Here is a 22,538-nt window from a genome sequence, read left to right as displayed (position 1 = left end):
TGAACATCGATTTCTCTAACTTCCTGTGATTCCTCCTGCTCCCACATTCCCTCTACTTACATTCCATAAGGCAGAATTAGGCCATTTGGCCCATCGAGTCTGCTCTGCCATTTCATCATGGCTGATCCATTTTACCTCTCAGCCCCCAATCTCCTGCCTTCTCCCCGTATCCCTTCATGCCCTGACAGGTCAAGAATCTATCAACCTCTGCCTTAAATATATCCAACAACTTGACCTCCACAGCTGCCTGTACCAACTAACTCCACAGACTCACCACTCTCTGGCTAAAGAAATTTCTCCTCATCTCCATTCTAAGAGGACGCCCCTCTATTCTGAGGCCGTGCGCTCTGGTCTTAGACTCCCCCACCATAGAAAACAGTCTCTCCACATCCACTCTATCAAAGCCTTTCACCATCCAATGAGGTCACCCCTCATTCTTCTGAATTCCAGTGCATACAGGCCCAGAGCGATCAGACGTTATTCATAAGACAAGCCTTTCAATCCTGGAATCATTTTCGTGAACCTCCTTTGAATCCTCTCCAGTTTCAGCACATCCTTTCTAAGATAAGGGGCCCAAAACTGTTCACAATACTCCGAGTGTGGCCTCACCAGTGCTTTATAAAGTCTCAACATTACATCCTTGTTTTTATATTCTAGTCCTCTTGAAATGAATGCTAACATTGCATTTGCCTTCCTCACCACAGACTCAACCTGAAAATTAACCTTTAGGGAATCCTGCACAAGGACTCCCAAGCCCCTTTGCACCTCAGATTTTTGTATTTTCTCTCCATTTAGAAAATAGTCAACCCCTTCATTTCTTTCACCAAAGTTCATGACCGTACACTTCCCGACACTATATTCCATCTGCCATTTCTTTGCCCATTCTCCTAATCTGTCCAAGTCCTTCTGTAGCCTCTCTACTTCCTCAAAACCACCTGCCCCTCTACCTATCTTCATATTGTCTTCAAAATTTGCAGCAGTGCCACTAATTGTATTATCCAAATCATCAACGAAGAATCGGTCCCAACACCAACCCCTGTGGAACATTTGGGAAGAGGTGAAATCATCGGACAAAGTCAGCATGGATTTGTGAAAGGAAAATCATGTCTGACGAATGTTATAGAACTTTTTGAAGATGTAACTAGTAGAGTGGATAGGGGAGAGCCAGTGGATGTGGTATATTTAGATTTTCAAAAGGCTTTTGACAAGGTCCCACACAGGAGATTAGTGTGCAAACTTAAAGCACACGGTATTGGGGGTATGGTATTGATGTGGATAGAGAATTGGTTGGCAGACAGGAAGCAAAGAGTGGGAGTAAACGGGACCTTTTCAGAATGACAGGCAGTGACTAGTGGGGTACTGCAAGGCTCAGTGCTGGGACCCCAGTTGTTTACAATATATATTAATGATTTAGACGAGGGAATTAAATGCAGCATCTCCAAGTTTGCGGATGGCACGAAGCTGGGCGGCAGTGTTAGCTGTGAGGAGGATGCTAAGAGGATGCAGGGTGACTTGGATAGGTTAGGTGAGTGGGCAAGTTCATGGCAGATGCAATTTAATGTGGATAAATGTGAGGTTATCCACTTTGGTTGCAAGAACAGGAAAACAGATTATTATCTGAATGGTGGGCGATTAGGAAAAGGGGAGATGCAACGAGACCTGGGTGTCATTGTACACCAGTCATTGAAGGTGGGCATGCAGGTACAGCAGGCGGTGAAAAAGGCAAATGGTATGTTGGCATTCATAGCAAAAGGATTCGAGTACAGGAGCAGGGAGGTTCTACTGCAGTTGTACAAGGCCTTGGTGAGACTGCACCTAGAATATTTGTGCAGTTTTGGTCCCCTAATCTGAGGAAATACATTCTTGCCATAGAGGGAGTACAGAGAAGGTTCACCAGATTGACTCCTGGGATGGCAGGACTTTCATATGAAGAAAGACTGGATCGACTAGGCTTATACTCACTGGAATTTAGAAGATTGAGGGGGGATCTTATTGAAACTTATAAAATTCTAAAGGGATTGGACAGGCTAGATGCAGGAAGATTGTTTCCGATGTTGGGGAAGTCCAGGACAAGGGGTCACAGTTTAAGGATAAAGGGGAAGCCTTTTAGGACCGAGATGAGGAAAAACCTTCACACAGAGAGTGGTGAATCTGTGGAATTCTCTGCCAGAGGAAACAGTTGAGGCCGGTTCATTGGCTATATTTAAGAGGAAGTTGGATATGGCCCTTGTGGCTAAAGGGATCGGGAGTATGGAGAGAAAGCACGTACAGGGTTCTGAGTTGGATGATCAGCCATGATCATACTGAATGGCGGTGCAGGCTCGAAGGTCCGAACGGCCTACTCCTGCACCTATTTTCTATGTTTCTATGTTTACCACTAGTCACTGGCAGTCAGTCAGAAAAGGCTCCCTTTGTTCCCACTCTCTGCCTCCTGCCAATCAGCCACTGCATTATCCATGCTAGAATCTTTCCTGTAATACCATGGGCTCGTAGTTGAAGCAGCCTCGCCTGCGGCACCTTGTGAAAATCCAAGTGCACCCAGCAACCGATTCTCCTTTGTCCATCCTGCTTGTTACTTTTCCAAAGAATTCCAACAGAATCGTCAGGCAAGATTTTCCCTTGAGGAAACCGTGCTGACTTCGGCCTATTTTATCCCCTCCTGCCTCTTCACCTGACCGGCTTATACACCGCACCTCCCCGGTGCCCTTTCTCCCACGGTCCACACTCCACGCCTCCCAGCTTCACACTCCGCCTCCCTTCGCCTACCTTCACTCGGAGGGTGGCGAGGTTTTGGAGCGAGCTGCCGGCACAACTGGTGGATGTGCGCTCGATGTCAACGTTTGGATGGGAGGGGGCATGGAGGGCTGTGGTCCCGGTGCATGGGAGCAGGCAGTTTAAATGGTTTAGCACGGACCAGATGGGCCGAAGGGCCTGTTTCTGTGCTGTACTTTTCTATGACTCTACGACCTGTCAGTTTGTGCTCCTCCCTTTCCCACAGCTTCTCAGTCTGGCTTCTTCCCCTTTGCTTCCCAGTCCTGATGAAGGGCCTCGGCCCGAAACGTTGACTGCTTACCCCCCTTCCCCGTAGATGCAGCCTGACCCGCTGAGTCCCTCCAGCGTTTTTGTCTGTGTTCCCCCCCTTGGATGCCAACACCTTGAGATGTGAATCCAGGCTGTGAGTGGGTTCCTGCCCCATCACCACCCTCGTGCCCTCCCCCCCCCACAGCAAATTAATTTCATTAGTTACACTTGGTGTGGTGGGGGAGGTGGCTCTGTCGTTGCCGATTAACTGGATTGTAGAAACTCACACTCGATCCTCGGTCACCTGTTACTTTCAAAGAAAACAGCCGGCCCCTGTCAACACTCTGTTCTGAAGTCCAGGCGGGGTGGGGGATGCCATTTTGCCTTTCACCCTTAACCCACGACCTCTTCTCGATACCTTTCCCATAGTACGGGTAATACAGTTTTGACTTCTTTTGCTTTACAAAGCTTTGAAAGCAGCTTTGTTTTCTCTGACATGTCGGAGGCTGAGGGGAAATCTATAAGATTATGAGAGGCATCGATACAGTAGACAGGGAGTATCTGTTTCCCCAGGGTTGAAATGTCTAACACCAGAGGGCATGCATCGAAGGTGAGAGGGGGCTGGTTCAAAGGGGGTGTGAGGGGTAAGTTTTTTACTCAGGGAGTGGTGGATGCCTGGTATGTGCTGCCTGGTGGTGGGAGATGAAAATACATCGGGGACTCTTAAGCAACGTTTAGGTAGGCACGTGAATGTTAGGAAAAGTGATAGGATATGGACATCGTGTAGGCAGAAGAAAAACAGTTTAGTCATTTGATTGGTCCAGCAGAACTTTGTGGGCCGAAGGGCCTGTTCATGTGCTGTTCTGTTTTCTAAATTGAGTTAAACAGAAGTCACTGGGAAACCACTACGCTGAACCTTACTGGACTGTTTTAGGGACTCTGTGGTTTGATGTTTGTGCAGTTTGTTTGTTTTTTCCACATTGGGTTTGGCGTTTTCTCTGAACAGGTTCCATGGTGTTTCTTTGTTTCGTGGCTGTCTGTGGGGAAGACAAACCTCAGGGTTGTCTACTGCGTCCATATTCTGATAATCACTCCAAAATATCAGAAAGATGTCAACAAAATAGAGAGAGTACAGAGGAGATTTACTAGAATGTTACCTGGGTTTCAGCACCTAAGTTACAGAGAAAGGTTGAACAAGTTAGGTCTTTATTCTTTGGAGCGTAGAAGGTTGAGGGAAGACTTGATAGAGATATTTAAAATTATGAGGGGGATAGATAGAGTTGACGTTGATAGGCTTTTTCCAAGAGAACATGAGTTGAGGGGGAAAAGTTTAGGGGTAACACGAGGGGGAATTTCCTTACTCAGAGAGTGATAGCTGTGTGGAACGAGCTTCCAGTAGAAGTGGTAGAGGCAGGTTCGGTATTGTCATTTAAAGTAAAATTGGATAGGTATATGGACAGGAAAGGAGTGGAGGGTTATGGGCTGAGAGCAGGTCGGTGGGACTGGGTGAGAGTAAGCGTTCAGCATGGACTAGAAGGGCCGAGATGGCCTGTTTCTGCGCTGTAATTGTTATATGGTTATATAATAAACGCACTTTGAACTTGCCAACTGTCTGTTTCTCCACCTCCCGCAGTTACTACCCTCTCTACCCACCTGCGGAGGACGTGACCATAGACTACGAGAATCTCCAGATGCACGCACAGCTCCCCGTCACTCCCGATATTTTGATCGTCCCCTCTGAGCTGCGCTACTTCATCAAGGTGAGGGCGGCTGCCAGGTAGGCCGAGACCGTCGCTGAACGGGTAAACGATCGGTCTGTTGCCTCGGGACGTCACCGAAGTGAAATCGGTGGGCCAGGCGGTGGTGCTTACGCGTCAACTAACAGAATCAGTGAAATTTTTAAACGAGAGATTCTGTAGCTGCTGGAAATCCTGAGTAACACATACGCAACGCTGGAGGAACTCAGCAGGCCGGGCAGCGTCTGTGGAGGGGGGATAAACAGTCGGATTTTCAGGCTGAGGCCCTTCATCGGGATTGGAAGGGAAGGGAGAAGAAGTTGAAATGAGGGGAGGGGATGGAGTACAACCTGGAAGGTGAGAGGTGAGGCGGGGAGAGGGGATGAAGTGAGAGGTGAGGCAGGGAGAGAGGATGAAGTGAGAAGCTGGGAGGTAAGGAAAGTAAAGGGCTGAAGGAGAAGGAATCTTCTTGTCGTGAAATTTATTGTTTTACGGGGGTACAGAGCAAGATGATAAAGTTCTATAAGTTCCAATAAGAAATGTAGAAAAAATGAATCACGAGTGCAAGAAGAACAAAATACTGAGGTAGATGATTCATTCAGAAATCTGAAGGTGGCGGGTAAGCAGAGAGCTTCCGAAGATGTTGAGTGTGTGTCTTCAGACTCCTGCTCCTCCTCCCCTAGCGGTAGGCGTGAGGGGAGGACACGGCCTGGATGATGGATGATGCTTTCTTGTGGCAGTTCTGGGTGTAAACGTGCTCACTGGTGTCGAGGGCTTTGTCTGCGACGGGCTGGGCCCTGACTTTCCCGTTCCCGGGTGTCGGTGTTTCCCTTCCAGGCCGTGACGCGGCCAGTCAGGATGCTCTCCACTGTGCATCTCTAGAAGTTTGCCGAATCCACACAAACTTCTGAGAAGCATGCAGAGATGTTAAGGCACATCTTATACTTAACATAATAAAATATAGAAGTCGCATCACCCTCGGGTACAGAGGGGCCTCTGCACAGGGTCGGGAGAAAGCTACAGACAGTTGTAAACTCGACCGGCTTCACCGTGGGTATTGAACTCCCCTCCATCCAGGGCACCTTCACTCGAAAAGGCAGCGTCCATCGTTAAGGACCCCCATCACCATCTTCTCATTGCTTCCATCAGGGAGGAGGCACAGGAGCCTGAAGACACACACTCAAAGTTTTAGGAACAGATTCTTCCCCTCCGCCATCAGATTTCTGAATGGGCATTGAACCCGTGAACACCACCTCACTATTATTCTCCTCTCTTTTTGCACTACTTTTTAATTTTTTTTCCCTACCCATTACGCCGCTGATGTTTCAGGCAGCGATCCTCCATCTCTGTCAGTGTCCAGGGCTTCCTTCATTGTGTCGGTAGCTTCCTCTCGGTTTTCACCACCGTCAGTCAGGCAAGTCCCGGGCGGAGACTCAGGAATACCCTCACACTCAGGTGTAGAAGGATTCTTCGTTGCTGTTTCTGTAACAGTTTTGTTTGACCAGTCAGGGTCGTTAGCCCTGAACCTGGAGGACCGGTGGATCACTCTTAGTCTGACCTCTACCCTTTGACCCTGTTTGGCACGGGTGACCCTACCAAGAGCCAAAGCCCCGACTCCAGCCAACGTAGCTCCCCGGGTCATTGAGGCACTCAAGCCTCCAAACCCTCTGACAAGGTCGCGGCCCTCTTGAAGGGAGTTTTTTAATATATGTTTCTTACTGTAATTAATAGCTTTATTACTAAGTACTGCAATGTACAATTCACACAAAACAGCAAATTTCACGATATTAAACCTGATTTTGATTCTGATTCCACAGGCCTAGTGTGGGTAAGTGGGTCCAGTGGCAGGCCCCCATTAGTCTCAATAGATTTGTGCCTTGGAAAGTTTCCAGGACGCAAGCCTGGGCAAGGTTTTTGTTTATGGGAGACCGGCAGTTGCCCAAGCTGCAAGTCTCCCCTCTCCACGCCACCGATGTTGTCCAAGGGAAGGGCATTAGAATCTAATGCAATCTAGTACAAATATATGCAATGGTCAGCATGGAAACTGCGGGCCGAATGGCCTCGTTCCGTGCTGTGTGACTCTCGGCTCATGAATACCTGACATGCAGTCTGAGCCTTTGATCCTCTCTGTGTCTGAGTCATGGGAATTCCTCGTATGTGGTGTCACAGGTAGTAAACAAAGGTTTGGGCACATTGGCCTTCATAAATCAAAGTATTGAGTACAGGAGAGGGGATGTTGTGTTGAAGTTGTATAAGATGTTGGTGAGGCCTAATTTGGAGTATTGTGTGCAGCTTTGCTCACCTACCTACAGGGAAGATGTGAAAGAGATTGAAAGAGTGCAGAGAAAATTTACAAGAACGTTGCCGGGACTTGGCCTGAGTTTTAGGGGAAGGTTGAAAAGGTTTCAGCCTTTTCTTTCTGGAGCACAGGAGAATGAGGGGAGATCAGATAGAGGTGTACAGAATTACGAGGGTAAATGCAGGCAGGCTTTTTCCACTCAGGTGGGTGAGACAAACTAGAGGTCGTGGGTTAAGGGTGAAAGGTGAAAAGTTTAAGGGAAACATGAGGGGAAACTTCTTCACTCAGAGGGTGGTGAGAGTGTGGAACGAGCTGACAGCGGAAGTGTTAGGTGTGGATTCGATTTTGACACTTCAGTGAAGTTTGGATGAAGGGTATAGAGGGCGCCAGGCGAGGCAGAATAATAGCTCAGCATATACTAGATGGGCCGAAGGGCCAGTTTCGGTGCCATCCTAAACGTTAGACCACATTTCGAAGGGTTGCTCATGGGTTGGGCTTCGTGCTGTCTGAGGGAATTTGCCTTTTATGTGAGCAAAACGCACAACATGCTGGAGGAACTCAGCAGGCCAGGCAGCTTCTGTGGAACAAAGTACAGTCGATGTTTCAGGCCGAGACCCTTCGGCAGGACCAGAGAAAGAAAAAGGTGAGCTGAAGGCGTTGGCTGTACTTTGTCTTCCCTGTAGATGCTGTCCAAGTCTGCTGAATTCCTCCAGCATTGCGTGCGTGTGTTGCTTGGGATTTCCAGCATGTGCAGATTCTCTCTGGCCTGTGTCTGTTATCCGGAACGCGCAGGAGATGCTGACCCGAGTCCCCGTTTTATTTGTGTCTGTGTTCTGCCGTGCTCCAGGACGTCCTGGGCTGCGTCTGCATCAACCCCGGGAGGCTGACCAAGGGCCAGGTTGGTGGGACATACGGCCGGCTGTTTGTGCGGAGGCAGAAGAACGTGGAGGCGGACAGGCGGACGCCCTGCGAGGCCGCGCAGGTGGTGAAGATCTGAACCTCCCCCTCCGATGCGCGTGGACGTGAAGGTGCCACAGCTTCCCAAGACTCCCAGATGTCTCCTGGTAGGACCAGGCATTCCTACTGGGAATTCTTCCTCCTCTTCTCAAACTCACCAGAGCCCTCTGTCCTGGGCCGGTCTTTCAAGCTGCCCCCAGGCGTAGCCCATCTTCGACGATCGCTCCTCCCCCAGGTCTTGGGGGCTTCTGGGCTTTTACAGGATGGGGCTGCTAGCCCCCACGTCCGACTTTCCTTCCGCAGCCGGGCTTTGGGACCGTCCTTGGTGCTGTTAGAGTCTGATCTGCCCGATGCAAAGAACTTGTCGAAACAAGGCTACAATGGCCTAGCAACAAAGTTTTCTTTCCCCCCCCACTTTGTTTATTTACAGCTACCTAGTGTGGCTTTCCCGTGTAAATAAAATAATCCGATTTGCCTAACGAGGCGCGTGGTGTGTTGGCCTTGATCGGTCGGGGGATTGAGCTGTGAGGTAAAGTTGCAGCTGTATTAAACCCTGGTTAGATAGACCACAGAGGCTGATGGGTTCTTGATTAGTAAGGCTGTCAGAGGTTAGGGGGTGGGGAAGGCAGTCGGAGTGGGAGGGGAAATGAATCAGACAGGGTCGAAAGGAGAGCAGACTATAAACGTAAGTAATAGATTAAAGATTAGTTTTTGTCCATAACACAACAGACTGGCGGCCCATCCGGGGGGGGTGAATCTGGTACTCTCAGTCGCTTCACGCCACGGTAACCGGCCCGATGAACCTGTGAGGCTCGGGACAGACTTTAACTTTTAACTTTTGTCCGTAAGATATACAGTCCTGTGCAAAAGTCTTGGGTACATGTACTTAGCTCGGGCGCCTAATACTTTAGCACGGTATTGTATTTGTCAACGTGGAGCGGAGAGCGAGCTTGAAAGTCTGGCGGGAGCAAAGGGTTTTGGGAGTGGTGAGGATGGAGGGGTGGCCAAGGAGGAACGGTGTGGCGGGGGCGCAGACGCACCCAGCCCTGAGATACCGGCTAGGTTATTGAATTCTAAATAATTATTGATCATTACAGAATGTCCCTGGTGCCTCCCGCTCCCTCACCCTCTCTTCCCCTTTTCCCAGCCGTGATTCTCCTCTCTCGGCCCACAATGGAGACCCGTATCGGTATCAGGACTGCGTAGGGTCCTGGGTTGTGGTGAAGGAGAAGTGTTGCCCCTCCTGCGATTGCAGGGGAAGGAGGCTGGTGAGGGGTGAACGGATCAGGAGGGTGGCACCCGTGGTAGGTATTGCAATCGACGTACCGTTGTCGCAGGTACGGAGACACAGTGAAAAGATGGCCTTACTTACTGTCCATCCAGATCAGATCATTACACGGTGCGTTGAGGTAGAACAAGGTCAAACAGTAACAGAAAGCAGAAAGTGTCACAGCGACGGAGGGGGTGCAGTGCAGGCAGACAAGATGCAAGATCAGAACAGGGTAGATTGTGAGGCCATAGTTCATCTCATCGAACAAGAGGTCCATTCAAGAGTCTGACACGTGCAGGGTAGAAGCCGTCCTCGAGCCTGGTGGGACGAGCTTTCAGGCTTTTGTATCTTCTGCCCGACTTGAGAGAGGAGAAGAGGGAATCCCCAGGGTGGGTGGGGGTCTTTAATCATGTGACTGCTTTACCGAGGCAGCAGGAGGTTCCAGAGAAGGTTTGTGAGAATGATCCCAGGAATGAAAGGGTTAACGTGCAAGAAGCGTTTGACGGCTCTGGGCCTGGACTCACAGGGGTTCAGAAGAGTGAGGGGGGAATCTCATTGAAACCTGTCAAATAATGAAAGGCCTAGATAGAGTGAATGTGTAGAGGAGACTCTAGGACCAGAGGACACAGATAGAGTGGATGTGGAGAGGATGTTTCCTATAGTGGGGGAGTCTGGGACCAGAGGACACAGATAGAGTGGATGTGGAGAGGATGTTTCCTATAGAGGGGGAGTCTAGGACCAGAGGACACAGATAGAGTGGATGTGGAGAGGATGTTTCCTATAGTGGGGGAGTCTGGGACCAGAGGACACAGATAGAGTGGATGTGGAGAGGATGTTTCCTATAGAGGGGGAGTCTAGGACCAGAGGACACAGATAGAGTGGATGTGGAGAGGATGTTTCCTATAGTGGGGGAGTCTAGGACCAGAGGACACAGATAGAGTGGATGTGGAGAGGATGCTTCCTATAGTGGGGGAGTCTGGGACCAGAGGACACAGATAGAGTGGATGTGGAGAGGATGTTTCCTATAGAGGGGGAGTCTAGGACCAGAGGACACAGATAGAGTGGATGTGGAGAGGATGTTTCCTATAGAGGGGGAGTCTAGGACCAGAGGACACAGATAGAGTGGATGTGGAGAGGATGTTTCCTATAGTGGGGGAGTCTGGGACCAGAGGACACAGATAGAGTGGATGTGGAGAGGATGTTTCCTATAGTGGGGGAGTCTGGGACCAGAGGACACAGATAGAGTGGATGTGGAGAGGATGTTTCCTATAGAGGGGGAGTCTAGGACCAGAGGACACAGATAGAGTGGAAGTGGAGAGGATGTTTCCTATAGTGGGGGGGTCTAGGACCAGAGGACACAGATAGAGTGGATGTGGAGAGGATGTTTCCTATAGTGGGGGAGTCTGGGACCAGAGGGCACAGATAGAGTGGATGTGGAGAGGATGTTTCCTATGGTGGGGGAGTCTTGGACCAGAGGACACAGATAGAGTGGATGTGGAGTGGATGTTTCCTATGGTGGGGGAGTCTAGGACCAGAGGACACAGATAGAGTGGATGTGGAGAGGATGTTTCCTGTAGTGGGGGAGTCTAGGACCAGAGGACACAGATAGAGTGGATGTGGAAAGGATGTTTCCTATAGTGGGGGAGTCTAGGACCAGAGGACACAGATAGAGTGGATGTGGAGAGGATGTTTCCTATAGTGGGGGAGTCTGGGACCAGAGGGCACAGATAGAGTGGATGTGGAGAGGATGTTTCCTATGGTGGGGGAGTCTTGGACCAGAGGACACAGATAGAGTGGATGTGGAGTGGATGTTTCCTATGGTGGGGGAGTCTAGGACCAGAGGACACAGATAGAGTGGATGTGGAGAGGATGTTTGCTATAGTGGGGGAGTCTGGGACCAGAGGACACAGATAGAGTGGATGTGGAGAGGATGTTTCCTATAGTGGGGGAGTCTAGGACCAGAGGACACAGATAGAGTGGATGTGGAGAGGATGTTTCCTATAGTGGGGGAGTCTGGGACCAGAGGGCACAGATAGAGTGGATGTGGAGAGGATGTTTCCTATGGTGGGGGAGTCTTGGACCAGAGGACACAGATAGAGTGGATGTGGAGTGGATGTTTCCTATGGTGGGGGAGTCTTGGACCAGAGGACACAGATAGAGTGGATGTGGAGTGGATGTTTCCTATGGTGGGGGAGTCTTGGACCAGAGGACACAGATAGAGTGGATGTGGAGAGGATGTTTCCTATAGTGGGGGAGTCTAGGACCAGAGGACACAGATAGAGTGGATGTGGAGAGGATGTTTGCTATAGTGGGGGAGTCTGGGACCAGAGGACACAGATAGAGTGGATGTGGAGAGGATGTTTGCTATAGTGGGGGTGTCTGGGACCAGAGGACACAGATAGAGTGGATGTGGAGAGGATGTTTCCTATAGTGGGGGAGTCTAGGACCAGAGGACAGAGATAGAGTGGATGTGGAGAGGGTGTTTCCTATAGTGGGGGAGTCTAGGACCAGAGGACACAGATAGAGTGGATGTGGAGAGGATGTTTCCTATAGTGGGGGAGTCTAGGACCAGAGGGCACAGATAGAGTGGATGTGGAGAGGATGTTTCCTATAGTGGGGGAGTCTAGGACCAGAGGACACAGATAGAGTGGATGTGGAGAGGATGTTCCCTATAGTGGGGGAGTCTCGGACCAGAGGACACAGATAGAGTGGATGTGGAGAGGATGTTTCCTATAGTGGGGGAGTCTAGGACCAGAGGACACAGATAGAGTGGATGTGGAGAGAATAGAGGGATGTCCATTTAGGAAAGAGATGAGGAGGAATTTCTTTAGCCAGAGAGTGGAGAATCTGTGGAACTCATTGCCACAGACGGCTGTGGAGGCCAAGTCGTTGGATAAATTAAAAGCAGAGGTTGATAGGTTCTTGATTAGTCAGGATGTCACAGGTGTACAGGGAGAAGGCAGGAAGGTGGGGATGAGAGGGATAATAAATGAGCCGTGATGGAATGGCAGAGCCGACTGGATGGGCCGAGTGGCCTGGTCTTTGCTCTGGTGTGATGACTCTTGTGTGGAGCCCGGAGTCACTTTAGGGTTGTCAGAATCGAACTGGGTGATTCTGCTACCGGAATTGCCAGCAGGAGGAAGTGGCTACGCCGTGTGTTGTTTTAAAGTTTATTTTGGATCGGTATGCCTGAAGGATAAAGCCAGCAATCCCATGATCTTGAATGAGATTCAGACCGCTGACACGTGACATGAAGCTCGGTGTCTTACGGCCAAGGGACTCCGGAGTTAGTGATTGGGATTCCTTATGTGTGCGCCAGAATCAGAGACAAGCTTAATATCGCGGGCAGATGAAGTTAGCAGCGTGGAGAGAGAGCAAAAAATAGTGAGGTCGTGTTCCTGTGTTCGATGTCTGTTGAGAAATCTGATGGAGGAGGGAAAGAAGCTGTTCCTGAATCGTTGAGTGTGTGTCTTCAGGCTCCTGTACCTCCTCCCTGATGGCAGAGGGGAAGAAGCTGTTCCTGAATCGTTGAGTGTGTGTCTTCAGGCCCCTGTACCTCCTCCCTGATGGCAGAGGGGAAGAAGCTGTTCCTGAATCGTTGAGTGTGTGTCTTCAGGCTCCTGTACCTCCTCCCTGATGGCAGAGGGGAAGAAGCTGTTCCTGAATCGTTGAGTGTGTGTCTTCAGGCTCCTGTACCCCCTCCCTGATGGCAGAGGGGAAGAAGCTGTTCCTGAATCGTTGAGTGTGTGTCTTCAGGCTCCTGTACCTCCTCCCTGATGGCAGAGGGGAAGAAGCTGTTCCTGAATCATTGAGTGTGTGTCTTCAGGCTCCTGTACCCCCTCCCTGATGGCAGAGGGGAAGAAGCTGTTCCTGAATCGTTGAGTGTGTGTCTTCAGGCTCCTGTACCTCCTCCCTGATGGCAGAGGGGAAGAAGCTGTTCCTGAATCGTTGAGTGTGTGTCTTCAGGCTCCTGTACCTCCTCCCTGATGGCAGAGGGGAAGAAGCTGTTCCTGAATCGCTGAGTGTGTGTCTCCAGGCTCCTGTACCTCCTCCCTGACGGTAGCAATGAGAAGAGGGTATGTCCTGGGTGAGGGGGGTCCGGAATGATGGACGCTGCCTTTTTTGAGACATTGCCTGTTGAAGGTGTTTTAATGCTGGGGAGGCTGCTCACCACGATGGAGTGGCGGAGTTTGCCAGCTCCTGCGGCTTTTTTCCGATCCTGTGCGCTGGCCCCTCCGTTTCCGTAGTGATCAGCTCTCCACTGCAAAAAGCTTTTTGTGGGAAAATCCTTCAGAGGCTGAGTTCATGGGCCCCTGCGAAGCCGTGCTCCCTTCTTGCGGTTGAGCAAATCAGTCTTCTTTAAATTTTAATATTCGCTTTGCATCCTGGCTATCCGAAACCGGAGGGCGCAGATACAAGATAAGAGGGGGGGGAGTATAAAGACACCCGAGAGGCAGCTTCTTCACACAGACGGTATCGAGTGACCTGCCAGAGGAAGTGGCCAAGGTGGGCACAGTTCCAACAGAATCATTTGGATAGGCCCCTGGAGGGAACTGGCTTGGAAGGCTATGGGCCAAACACAGGCAAGTGGGCTAGCAGGACGGATGCTGTGGACAGCATGGACCAGTTGGGCTGAATGGCCTGCTCCCATGCGGAATTCATCTTTAATCAGAAATAATATCTCCTCCTCGCTGACAATCAACACCGGCGCACCTCGGGGATGTGTGTTTGCCCACTGGCCTACTTCCCTCTACACCCACGACTGTGTGGCCGGGCGTAGCTCAAATACCATCTATAAATTTGCTGACAATACAACCATTGTTGGTGGAGTCTCAGGTGGTGACGAGAGGGCGTACAGGAGTGAGATATGCCGACTAGTGGAGTGGAGTAGGAACAGCCTTGCACTCAACGTCGGTAAGACCAAAGAACAGATTGTGGACTTCAGAAAGGGTAAGATAAGGGAACACACACCAGTCCTCACAGAGGGATCAGAAGTGGAGGGAATAAGCAATTTCAAGTTCCTGGGTGTCAACATCTCTGAGAATCTAACCTGGTCCCAACGTATCGATGAAGCTACAAAGAAGGCAAGGCAGCGGCTATATTTCATTGGGAGCTTCAGGAGATTTGGTAGGTCACCAAAGACACTCGCAAATTCTACAGATGTACCGTGGAGAGCATTCTCACTGGCTGCAGCACTGTTTGGTATGGGGGGGGGAGAGACAATGGGTGGAGAGTTGGTCTAGTGTAGAGGATTGAAATGAGCTGCGGACAGTTGTAAACTCAGTCAGCTCCATCATGGGCACCGGCCTCCGTAGTATCCAGAACATCTTCAAGGAGCGATGCCTCAGAAAGGCGGCGTCCGTCATTTACAACTTCAGAAAGTTATAAAATTAGCCAACTCCATCGTGGGCACTGGCCTCTGTAGTATCCAGGGCATCTTCAAGCAGAGATGTCTCAAACTGGCAGCATCCATCATTAAGGACCCCCATCACCCAGGATGTGGCCTCTTCTCATTGCTACCATCAGGGAGGAGGTACAGGAGCAGGACTAGATCTAGCAGTCGTGGGTCAAGGGTGAAAGGTGAAATATTTAAGGGGGAGCATATTCACTCAGAGAAAGGTTCCAGTGGAAGTGATGGAGCCGGGTTTGATAGTAACAAGAGCTTGGGTAAGTGAATGGCTGAGAGGGGTGTTGGAGGGCTGTGTATGGGTAGATGGGACTAGGCAGGAAAACTAGCACAGGCTAGGTGGGCCGAGGGGCTTGCGTCTGTGGCTGTAGGTTTCTCTGACTGAAAGAATCTGCTGGCGTAAACACAAAAGATTCTATCGATGCAGGAAATCCAGAGTAACACACACAAAATGCCAGAGGAACTCAGCAGGTCAGGCAGCATCTATGGAGGGGAATATAGAGTCAACATTTCGGGATGAGACGTTTCATCGGGATTGGAAAGGAAGTGGGGGGGGGAGGAAGGGGTATAAGTTAGCAAGGTGAGGGGGAGGGGGATGAAGTAAGAAGCTGGGAGATGATAGGTGGATGAAGTAAAGGGCTGAAGAAGGAGAAATCTGATAGGAGAGATGGGGGGAGGGAGGAACCAGAATGGAGAAGGAATTATCAGAGAAATCGGCGCTCATGCCATCAGACGGAACATGAGGTGTTTCTCCCCCCCCAGCCAGAGCGTGACCTCGTGCAGCCGAGGAGACCACGGGGCTCAGAGTCGCTGCTGGTAACTTGTTCATTGCCAGTGGCCTTTGTGGCTTCCTCTGTTGTGTGACAGTTCTGAGTAAACAGGAGTCGAGTCCTGTCGGCGTTCGGACCTAAACTGCTTCCTCGCTCCCTCACGTCTGTCTGCAACCCGCCCCGGACTGGCGAGGGGAACTCGTGGCCTCGCTTCCGGGCACCGCACGCCAAAGGTGTCGGCCCGATTTCGATCTGGAGCCAAGCCGGCTGTGATAGCGCCCTGGAAGAAAGACACCCGTTATTCTTGACTTTTTGGAAATGGAAAATGCAAATATCAGGTTAGGTTTAGGCAAATTGAATTAACAGCAAATGAATAATTTTCCACTATTTATTACAATTCATCCAGACGCCTCCCATGAGATTGTAGAAATCTCGGTTTATCTTTCAAATCAGGAATTTAGCTGATTTTCTGCTTTATTTAGAGATACAGCGCGGAACAGGCCCTTCAGCCCTTCGAGCTGCGCCGATTTAACCCTAACCTAACCACGGGACAATTTACGATGGCGTTTAACCTACCCACCGGTACGTCTTTGGACTGTGAGAGGAAACCAGAGCGCCCGGAGGAAAGCCACGCGTTCACTGGGAGTACGAGCTCTTCACGGGCAGCGGCAGGAAGTGAACTGTGAACTCGGGCGCCCTCCCCCCCCCCGAGCTGTGATAGCGTCGTGAAGCCCTTTCGTGAAGGTCACACACTTTGAGGTCAAAGCGCAGCTTGCTTTCGAGTGCAACAGAGAGCTTGCAGCAGCATCACAGCTGGCTGCATCAGCATCAGATAAGGCTCCGATTCACTCACTTATCATACAGTGAAATGCGTCATTTGCGTTGGCAGCCAGCAAACATCAGATGTTCCGGGGGGGGGGCGGGGGGGAGAGAAAAAAGAACAAGTGACGCACAGGACTTGAATCTTAGAGCCCCCAAAGTGAGTCCACAGTCAGAGAGCCAAGTCAGTGCTGAGGCGAGGGCCGGCGGTCGTAGGCCGCAGCTGTGCAGTCAGTTCAGTGCTGAGGCGAGGGCCGGCGGTCGTAGGCCGCAGCTGTGCAGTCAGTTCAGTGCTGAGGCGAGGGCCGGCGGTCGTAGGCCGCAGCTGTGCAGTCAGTTCAGTGCTGAGGCGAGGGCCGGCGGTCGTAGGCCGCAGCTGTGCAGTCAGTTCAGTGCTGAGGCGAGGGCCGGCGGTCGTAGGCCGCAGCTGTGCAGTCAGTTCAGTGCTGAGGCGAGGGCCGGCGGTCGTAGGCCGCAGCTGTGCAGTCAGTTCAGTGCTGAGGCGAGGGCCGGCGGTCGTAGGCCGCAGCTGTGCAGTCAGTTCAGTGCTGAGGCGAGGGCCGGCGGTCGTAGGCCGCAGCTGTGCAGTCAGTTCAGTGCTGAGGCGAGGGCCGGCGGTCGTAGGCCGCAGCTGTGCGGTCAGTTCAGTGCTGAGGCGAGGGCCGGCAGTCGTAGGCCGCAGCTGTGCAGTCAGTTCAGTGCTGAGGCGAGGGCCGGCGGTCGTAGGCCGCAGCTGTGCAGTCAGTTCAGTGCTGAGGCGAGGGCCGGCGGTCGTAGGCCGCAGCTGTGCAGTCAGTTCAGTGCTGAGGTGAGTTAAGCCTCACAGAGTAGAGAGCTGAACACCCATTCCACTTCTCCCTCGGTCTCGAAGCCTTAATCTTTTTAATCTGGCTCGGCACTTAAATCGGCTGATCATTGATCTGTTTCCCACTCTCAAGCCCACAGTCCATTCCAGCAATGACCGCCGGGGCCTTGCCTGCAAGCTCGAGCCTACTCCGTCCTTGTCCCTTTCTCTCTTCTCCTTGATCCACCAGTTCCTCTGACACCAGTACGACCCCGTCGCCCACACTCTCCTCCCACTGATTCCCTCCCCCACTGTTTCCCACCCACCCCCCATTTGGTTCAACACTCCACCTTCCTCTCCTATCAGATCCCACCATCTGTGGCCCTTGGTCACCTACACCCAACGCCTCCCAGCCTCAATCTCTATCGCCAGCCTCCCCTCCTACATCTGCCTCTCACCTTGATCCACCCATCACCTCCCAGCCTCCATTGCTATTCCTACCCTCCCTTCCTCCATCTGCCTCTCACCCCTCCCCATCTGGATCCACCCATCACCTTCCGGCCTCCGTCGCTATTCCTACCCTCCCTTCCTCCATCTGCCTCTCACCCCTCCCCATCTGGATCCACCCATCACCCAGCCTCTGTCACTAATCCTACCCTCCCTTCCTCCATCTGCCTCTCACCCCTCCCCATCTGGATCCACCCATCACCTCCCGGCCTCCGTCGCTATTCCTACCCTCCCTTCCTCCATCTGCCTCTCACCCCTCCCCATCTGGATCCACCTATATCATCTGCCAGCTCTTGCCCCACCCCTTCATACCTGCTATCTCCCCTCTATCTTTCGGTCCACATGGCCTTGACCTGAGATGTCAACTGTCCCATTTCCCACAGATGCTGCCCGACCCGCTGAGTTCTTCCAGCAGTTTGTCCGTGTTGCTTCAGACTCCGGCACCTGCAGAATCTCTGGTGTCTCCCGCGTGTTTGTTACTCCGATTACCCTGTACCTCACTCCGTCCTTGTTCCTCTCTGCCCCCTCTTTATGTGAGGCGCTCAGTGTAGGCAGAGAGGGAGAGGGCTTTCCTGAGTGTTCGAGGCGAATGGGTTTTGATCCCTAGGGGATGGGAGATTATAAGAATCACTGGAGATGAGAACAAAGTCTTTGGCAAAAAGACAAATGTTTTTGCCCTCTTACCCTGTACCTGTCGCCCCCTTTCTCTCCACCCCTTTTCTCTGTCTCCTCTCTTTCTTTCTGTCTTTATCCTGTGATGCCTGTTAGTGTTTCTCTGTCGGAGGCAGCTCCTCAGTACGTCCGTCTGCCTTCCCATAAGTCCACAAGATGTAGGAGCAGAATTAGGCCTTCGAGCTCTGCTCCGCCATAGGTTCAAAGGTACATTTAATGTCAGAGAAAGGTATACAATGTACGTCCTGAAATGCTTTTCCTTCGCAACCATCCACGAAAACAGAGCAGTGCCCCCAGAGAATGAACGGCAGGTAAATGTTAGAACCCCAAAGTCCCCCCCCACCAGCTTCTCTCCCTCCCGCGTGTGAGTGGCAGGAAGCAACGATTCCCCCCTCCACCCCCACCGGCAAAAGAAAGCATCGGCACCCACTACCGAGCTCTCAAACATGAGGAAAGCAACAGACCCAAAGAGTACTCGTTCACCCGGTATTCGACACACCGCAGGCTCGCTCTCTCGCTCCCTAATAATGGAGAAAGAGACGTCTCCGTTTCACAGCGAGAGGGGAGACGTAACAGACAACTCGCTGGTCTACGATGTTAAAAGTTTGTCGCGTCGCTTCTTCCTAGCTCTGTGCCCAAAGACCTCGGGTCTCCGGGCACGCGGCCAAAGACTCCCGCGATCTCCTGCCGTCCGCCCGTCTCCGGAGCCGCGGGATCCCGGACCTCCGAAGGCGAGCGAAGCCCTTGGGCCGCGTCCTTGGCGTGTCGGATAAGGGCCCTGTCGCGAAACCCCGAGGGCGGGTCCCATTCCCGCGAAGAGCCAAAGTCAGACTCCAGGTCGGGGTCTTCAACAGAACCCCGAAAGGGAAAAATAAAGATAGAAATAGAGCTGTTTCTGAAGATGCGAGCAAATCATAGCCGATTTATTAACCCTCTCAACCCCACTCACCTGCCTTCTGCCCGTAACCTTTGACACCCTGACTAATCAAGAACCTGTCAACCTCCGCTTTAAATAAACCCAATTTCTTGACTTCCACATCCATTTGTGGCAATGAATTCCACAGATTCACCACCGTCTGACTGAAGAAATTCCTTCTCATCTCTGATCTAAATGGACATCCTTCTATCCTGAGGCTGTGCCCTCGGACCCTGTACTCTCCCACTATAGGACGCATCCCCTCCACGTACATTCTCTCTGGGCCTTTCTATATTCAATAGATTTCAATGAGAATCCCCTCCCCCACCCCCCATTCATCTAAACTCAAGTGACTACAGACCCAGAGCCATCACACACTGCAAGAGCCCCTGCTCTAACCCGTTCCCATCCACGCCAGTGTCCACTTTACTAGATAACTCCTGTGCCTAATAAAGTGGCCACCGAATGTACGTTTGTGGCCTTCTGCTGCTGTAGTCCGTCCACTTCACGGTTTGATGCATTGGTCATTCAGAGATGCTCTTCTGCACCCCCCTGTTGTAACGGGTGGTTATTTGAGTTACTGTCGCCTTCCCGTCAGCTTGAACCGGTCTGGCCATTCTCCTCCGACCTCTCTCATTAACCAGGCGTTTTCGTCCACAGAACTGCCGCTCACTGGATGTTTTTGCTTTCCGCACCGTTCTCTGTAAACTCTAGAGGCCTGTTGTGCGTGAGAATCCCAGGAGATCAGCAGTTTCTGAGATACTCAAACCACCCCATCTGGCACCAACAATCATTCCACGGTCAAAGTCACTCGGATCCCCGCTCTGATACTTGGTCTGAACAACAACTGAACTTCTTGACTGTGTCTGCGTGCTTTTGCGCATTGAGTCGAACAGGATCGGGAGAAGCTGCAGCAATTTGCAAACTGAGACAGCTCCGTCGTGGGCACGAGCCTCCCCAGCATCGACGACATCTTCAAAAGGCAATGTCTCAAGAAGGCAGCGTCCATCATTAAGGACCCCTGTCACCCAGGACACACCCTCTTCTCATTGCTACCATCAGGGAGGAGGTACAGGAGCCTGAAGACACACACTCAATGATTCAGGAACAGCTTCTTCCTCTCTGCCATCAGGGAGGAGGTACAGGAGCCTGAAGACACACACTCAACGATTCAGGAACAGCTTCTTCCCCTCTGCCATCAGGGAGGAGGTACAGGAGCCTGAAGACACACACTCAATGATTCAGGAACAGCTTCTTCCCCTCCGCCATCATATCTCTGAATGGACACATTGAACCCCCAAACAATACCACACGAAAATGATGGACACCTCCCTCTCCCTTGCCAGGGGGTGAGAGAACCCGTGGGTTGCCAAATTCGGATGAAATGAGAAACTATCGTGTCTTTGCTGTCGCTTAGCCCACACTTGGGCTCGGTGATCGTACCGATGCGCGTTTAATTGTGCTGGTGGAGGGGGCGGGAATCGTTGCTAACGCGCGGGGGGGGGGAGCTGGGGGGAACGTTGGAGTTCTCACTTCTAACTCGTTCATTCTTTGGGGCACTTCTCTGTTATCGTGGATGTTTTGCGAAGGAAAAACATTTCAGGACGTATATTGTATACATTTCTCTGACATTAAACTTGACCTTTGAACCTTTGTTCTGTTTTTTTGTAATAATTTAACTTTTTAAATATATATTTCTTATTATTGTTATGTAATGCATTGTACTACCGCCATAAAACAGCAAATTTTATGACTTGTGTTAGTGACATTAAATTCTGAGTCTGAGAATCAAAGTTCAAAGTACAAATACTATATACAGACCTTGAGACTCATCTCCTTACAGGCAGCCGTGAAGCAAAGCAAGCTGAATTTTTTTTTTAAAACCAATATTCAGGGAAAAAAACTCATTGTGCAAGCAATTAACGGTGGGCAAATAAAATTCAGAGCTGAAGTTCCCGAAAGCGAGTCCCCAGCCACCCAAGTCATCGCTGCAGCCAGTCCAGGGGCCCGTCAGTTGCAGGCCGCAGTCTCGTTTCAGCGCGGAGGCAGGTAGATCCCGTGGAGCAGCGATCTGAACACCAGCCCGTCCCCCTCCTCCGGCCCCCCCCCCCCCAACACACTGACCTTTCCGATCCAGCCCAGCGGGTCAGGAAGGGGCGTTACTCGTCTCCAGAGTTTGGAAGAATTAAAGCTGTGGGTTTTGTGGACGATATATCTGAGGGGAAGTCGACAAAAGCTAGGATTTGGGAACACAGGAGGCCCGGCCAGACGGTCACGTGGGAGACAGCAGAAACGGGGAAATGGGACGGGCCCGATCGGAAATTGGATGAAATTCCGCACTATTCTGGGATCACGGATGAACACCCGACAACGGTCAGAGTATTGTCACCTGATTCGAGGCCCGTTGTTGAAGGAAGGACGTACTGGCATCGGAGAGGGCCCAGAAGGTGTTCAGAGAAGGACCCCTGGAACAAAAGGGTTAATGTATGAGGGGAATTTGATGCCTCTGGAGTTCAGAGGAATCTGGAGGGGGGATCTCATTGAAACCTATCGAATATTGAAGGGGATGGATAGAGTGAATGTGGAGAGGATGTTTCCGATGGTTGGAGAGTCTAGGACTACAGAGATGAGGAGGAATTTATTTAGCTAGAAGGTAGTGAATCTGTGGAATTCATTGCCACAGACAGCTATGGGGAGACCCAGTCATTGGGTATATTTAAAGTGGGGGGGGGATGGGTTCTTGATTAGCCAGGGGGTCAAAAATTACGGGGAGAAGGCAGGAGAGCGGGATAATAAATCAGCCATGAAGGAATGACGGAGCAGACCCGATGGGCCGAATGGCCTAATTCTGGACCTATGGCTTGGACCCAGGAGGAGAGGGGAGGTGCGGCTAAAAATGTAATGAGCTATTTTGGGGTGGGGGGGAGAGGATTTAAGCTCGAGGGAATAATCCGAGAATCTGTACTGTGTTTACAGGCTCAGATACTTACCATCTGGACTTTTAAAACAAAAAACTACTCACTCCAGCAGAATAATCCATAACTCCCCAAGGGGGAAGAGCTTTAAATATTTGGAAAAAGTGACTGAAATCTCATTCTTCATAACATTATGGTTTTCTGTTCTGCCTGTGGAAAATCATAAATTCCATGCTGTCCGCTCACTATGCGGGCGTAAGATTCAAATGTGATGTTAGTATTTATTTCGAGAGGACTAGACTATAAAAGCCAGGATGTAATGTTGAGACTTTGTAAAGCACTGGCGAAGCCCCACTAGGAGTATTGTGAGCGGTTTTGGGCCCCTTATCTAAGAAAGGATGTGCTGACACTGGAGAGGGTTCAGAGGTACGTTTAATGTCAGAGAAATGTATACATTATACATCC

General features: G+C 51.1%; 1 protein-coding gene across 2 annotated transcripts in view; it reads left to right on the top strand.

Annotated features, from left to right (window-relative positions):
* Positions 1 to 8,492, top strand: part of pola2 (polymerase (DNA directed), alpha 2) — a 105,799-nt gene extending 97,307 nt beyond the window's left edge. For both annotated transcript variants that reach the window (XM_073031436.1, XM_073031434.1), the window contains 2 exons: positions 4,655 to 4,781; positions 7,904 to 8,492. In XM_073031436.1, coding sequence (XP_072887537.1) covers positions 4,655 to 4,781; positions 7,904 to 8,053 — 277 coding nt within the window. In that variant the 3' untranslated portion in view covers positions 8,054 to 8,492. The remainder of the gene's footprint in view (positions 1 to 4,654; positions 4,782 to 7,903) is intronic.
* Positions 8,493 to 22,538: the final 14,046 nt, after the last annotated feature.

The sequence above is a fragment of the Hemitrygon akajei genome, chromosome 28 (assembly GCF_048418815.1).
Source record: "Hemitrygon akajei chromosome 28, sHemAka1.3, whole genome shotgun sequence".
Classification (NCBI taxonomy): Eukaryota; Metazoa; Chordata; class Chondrichthyes; order Myliobatiformes; family Dasyatidae; genus Hemitrygon; species Hemitrygon akajei.
Note: the sequence above shows the minus strand (reverse complement) of the source record. Positions and strands in the feature narration are given on the sequence as shown.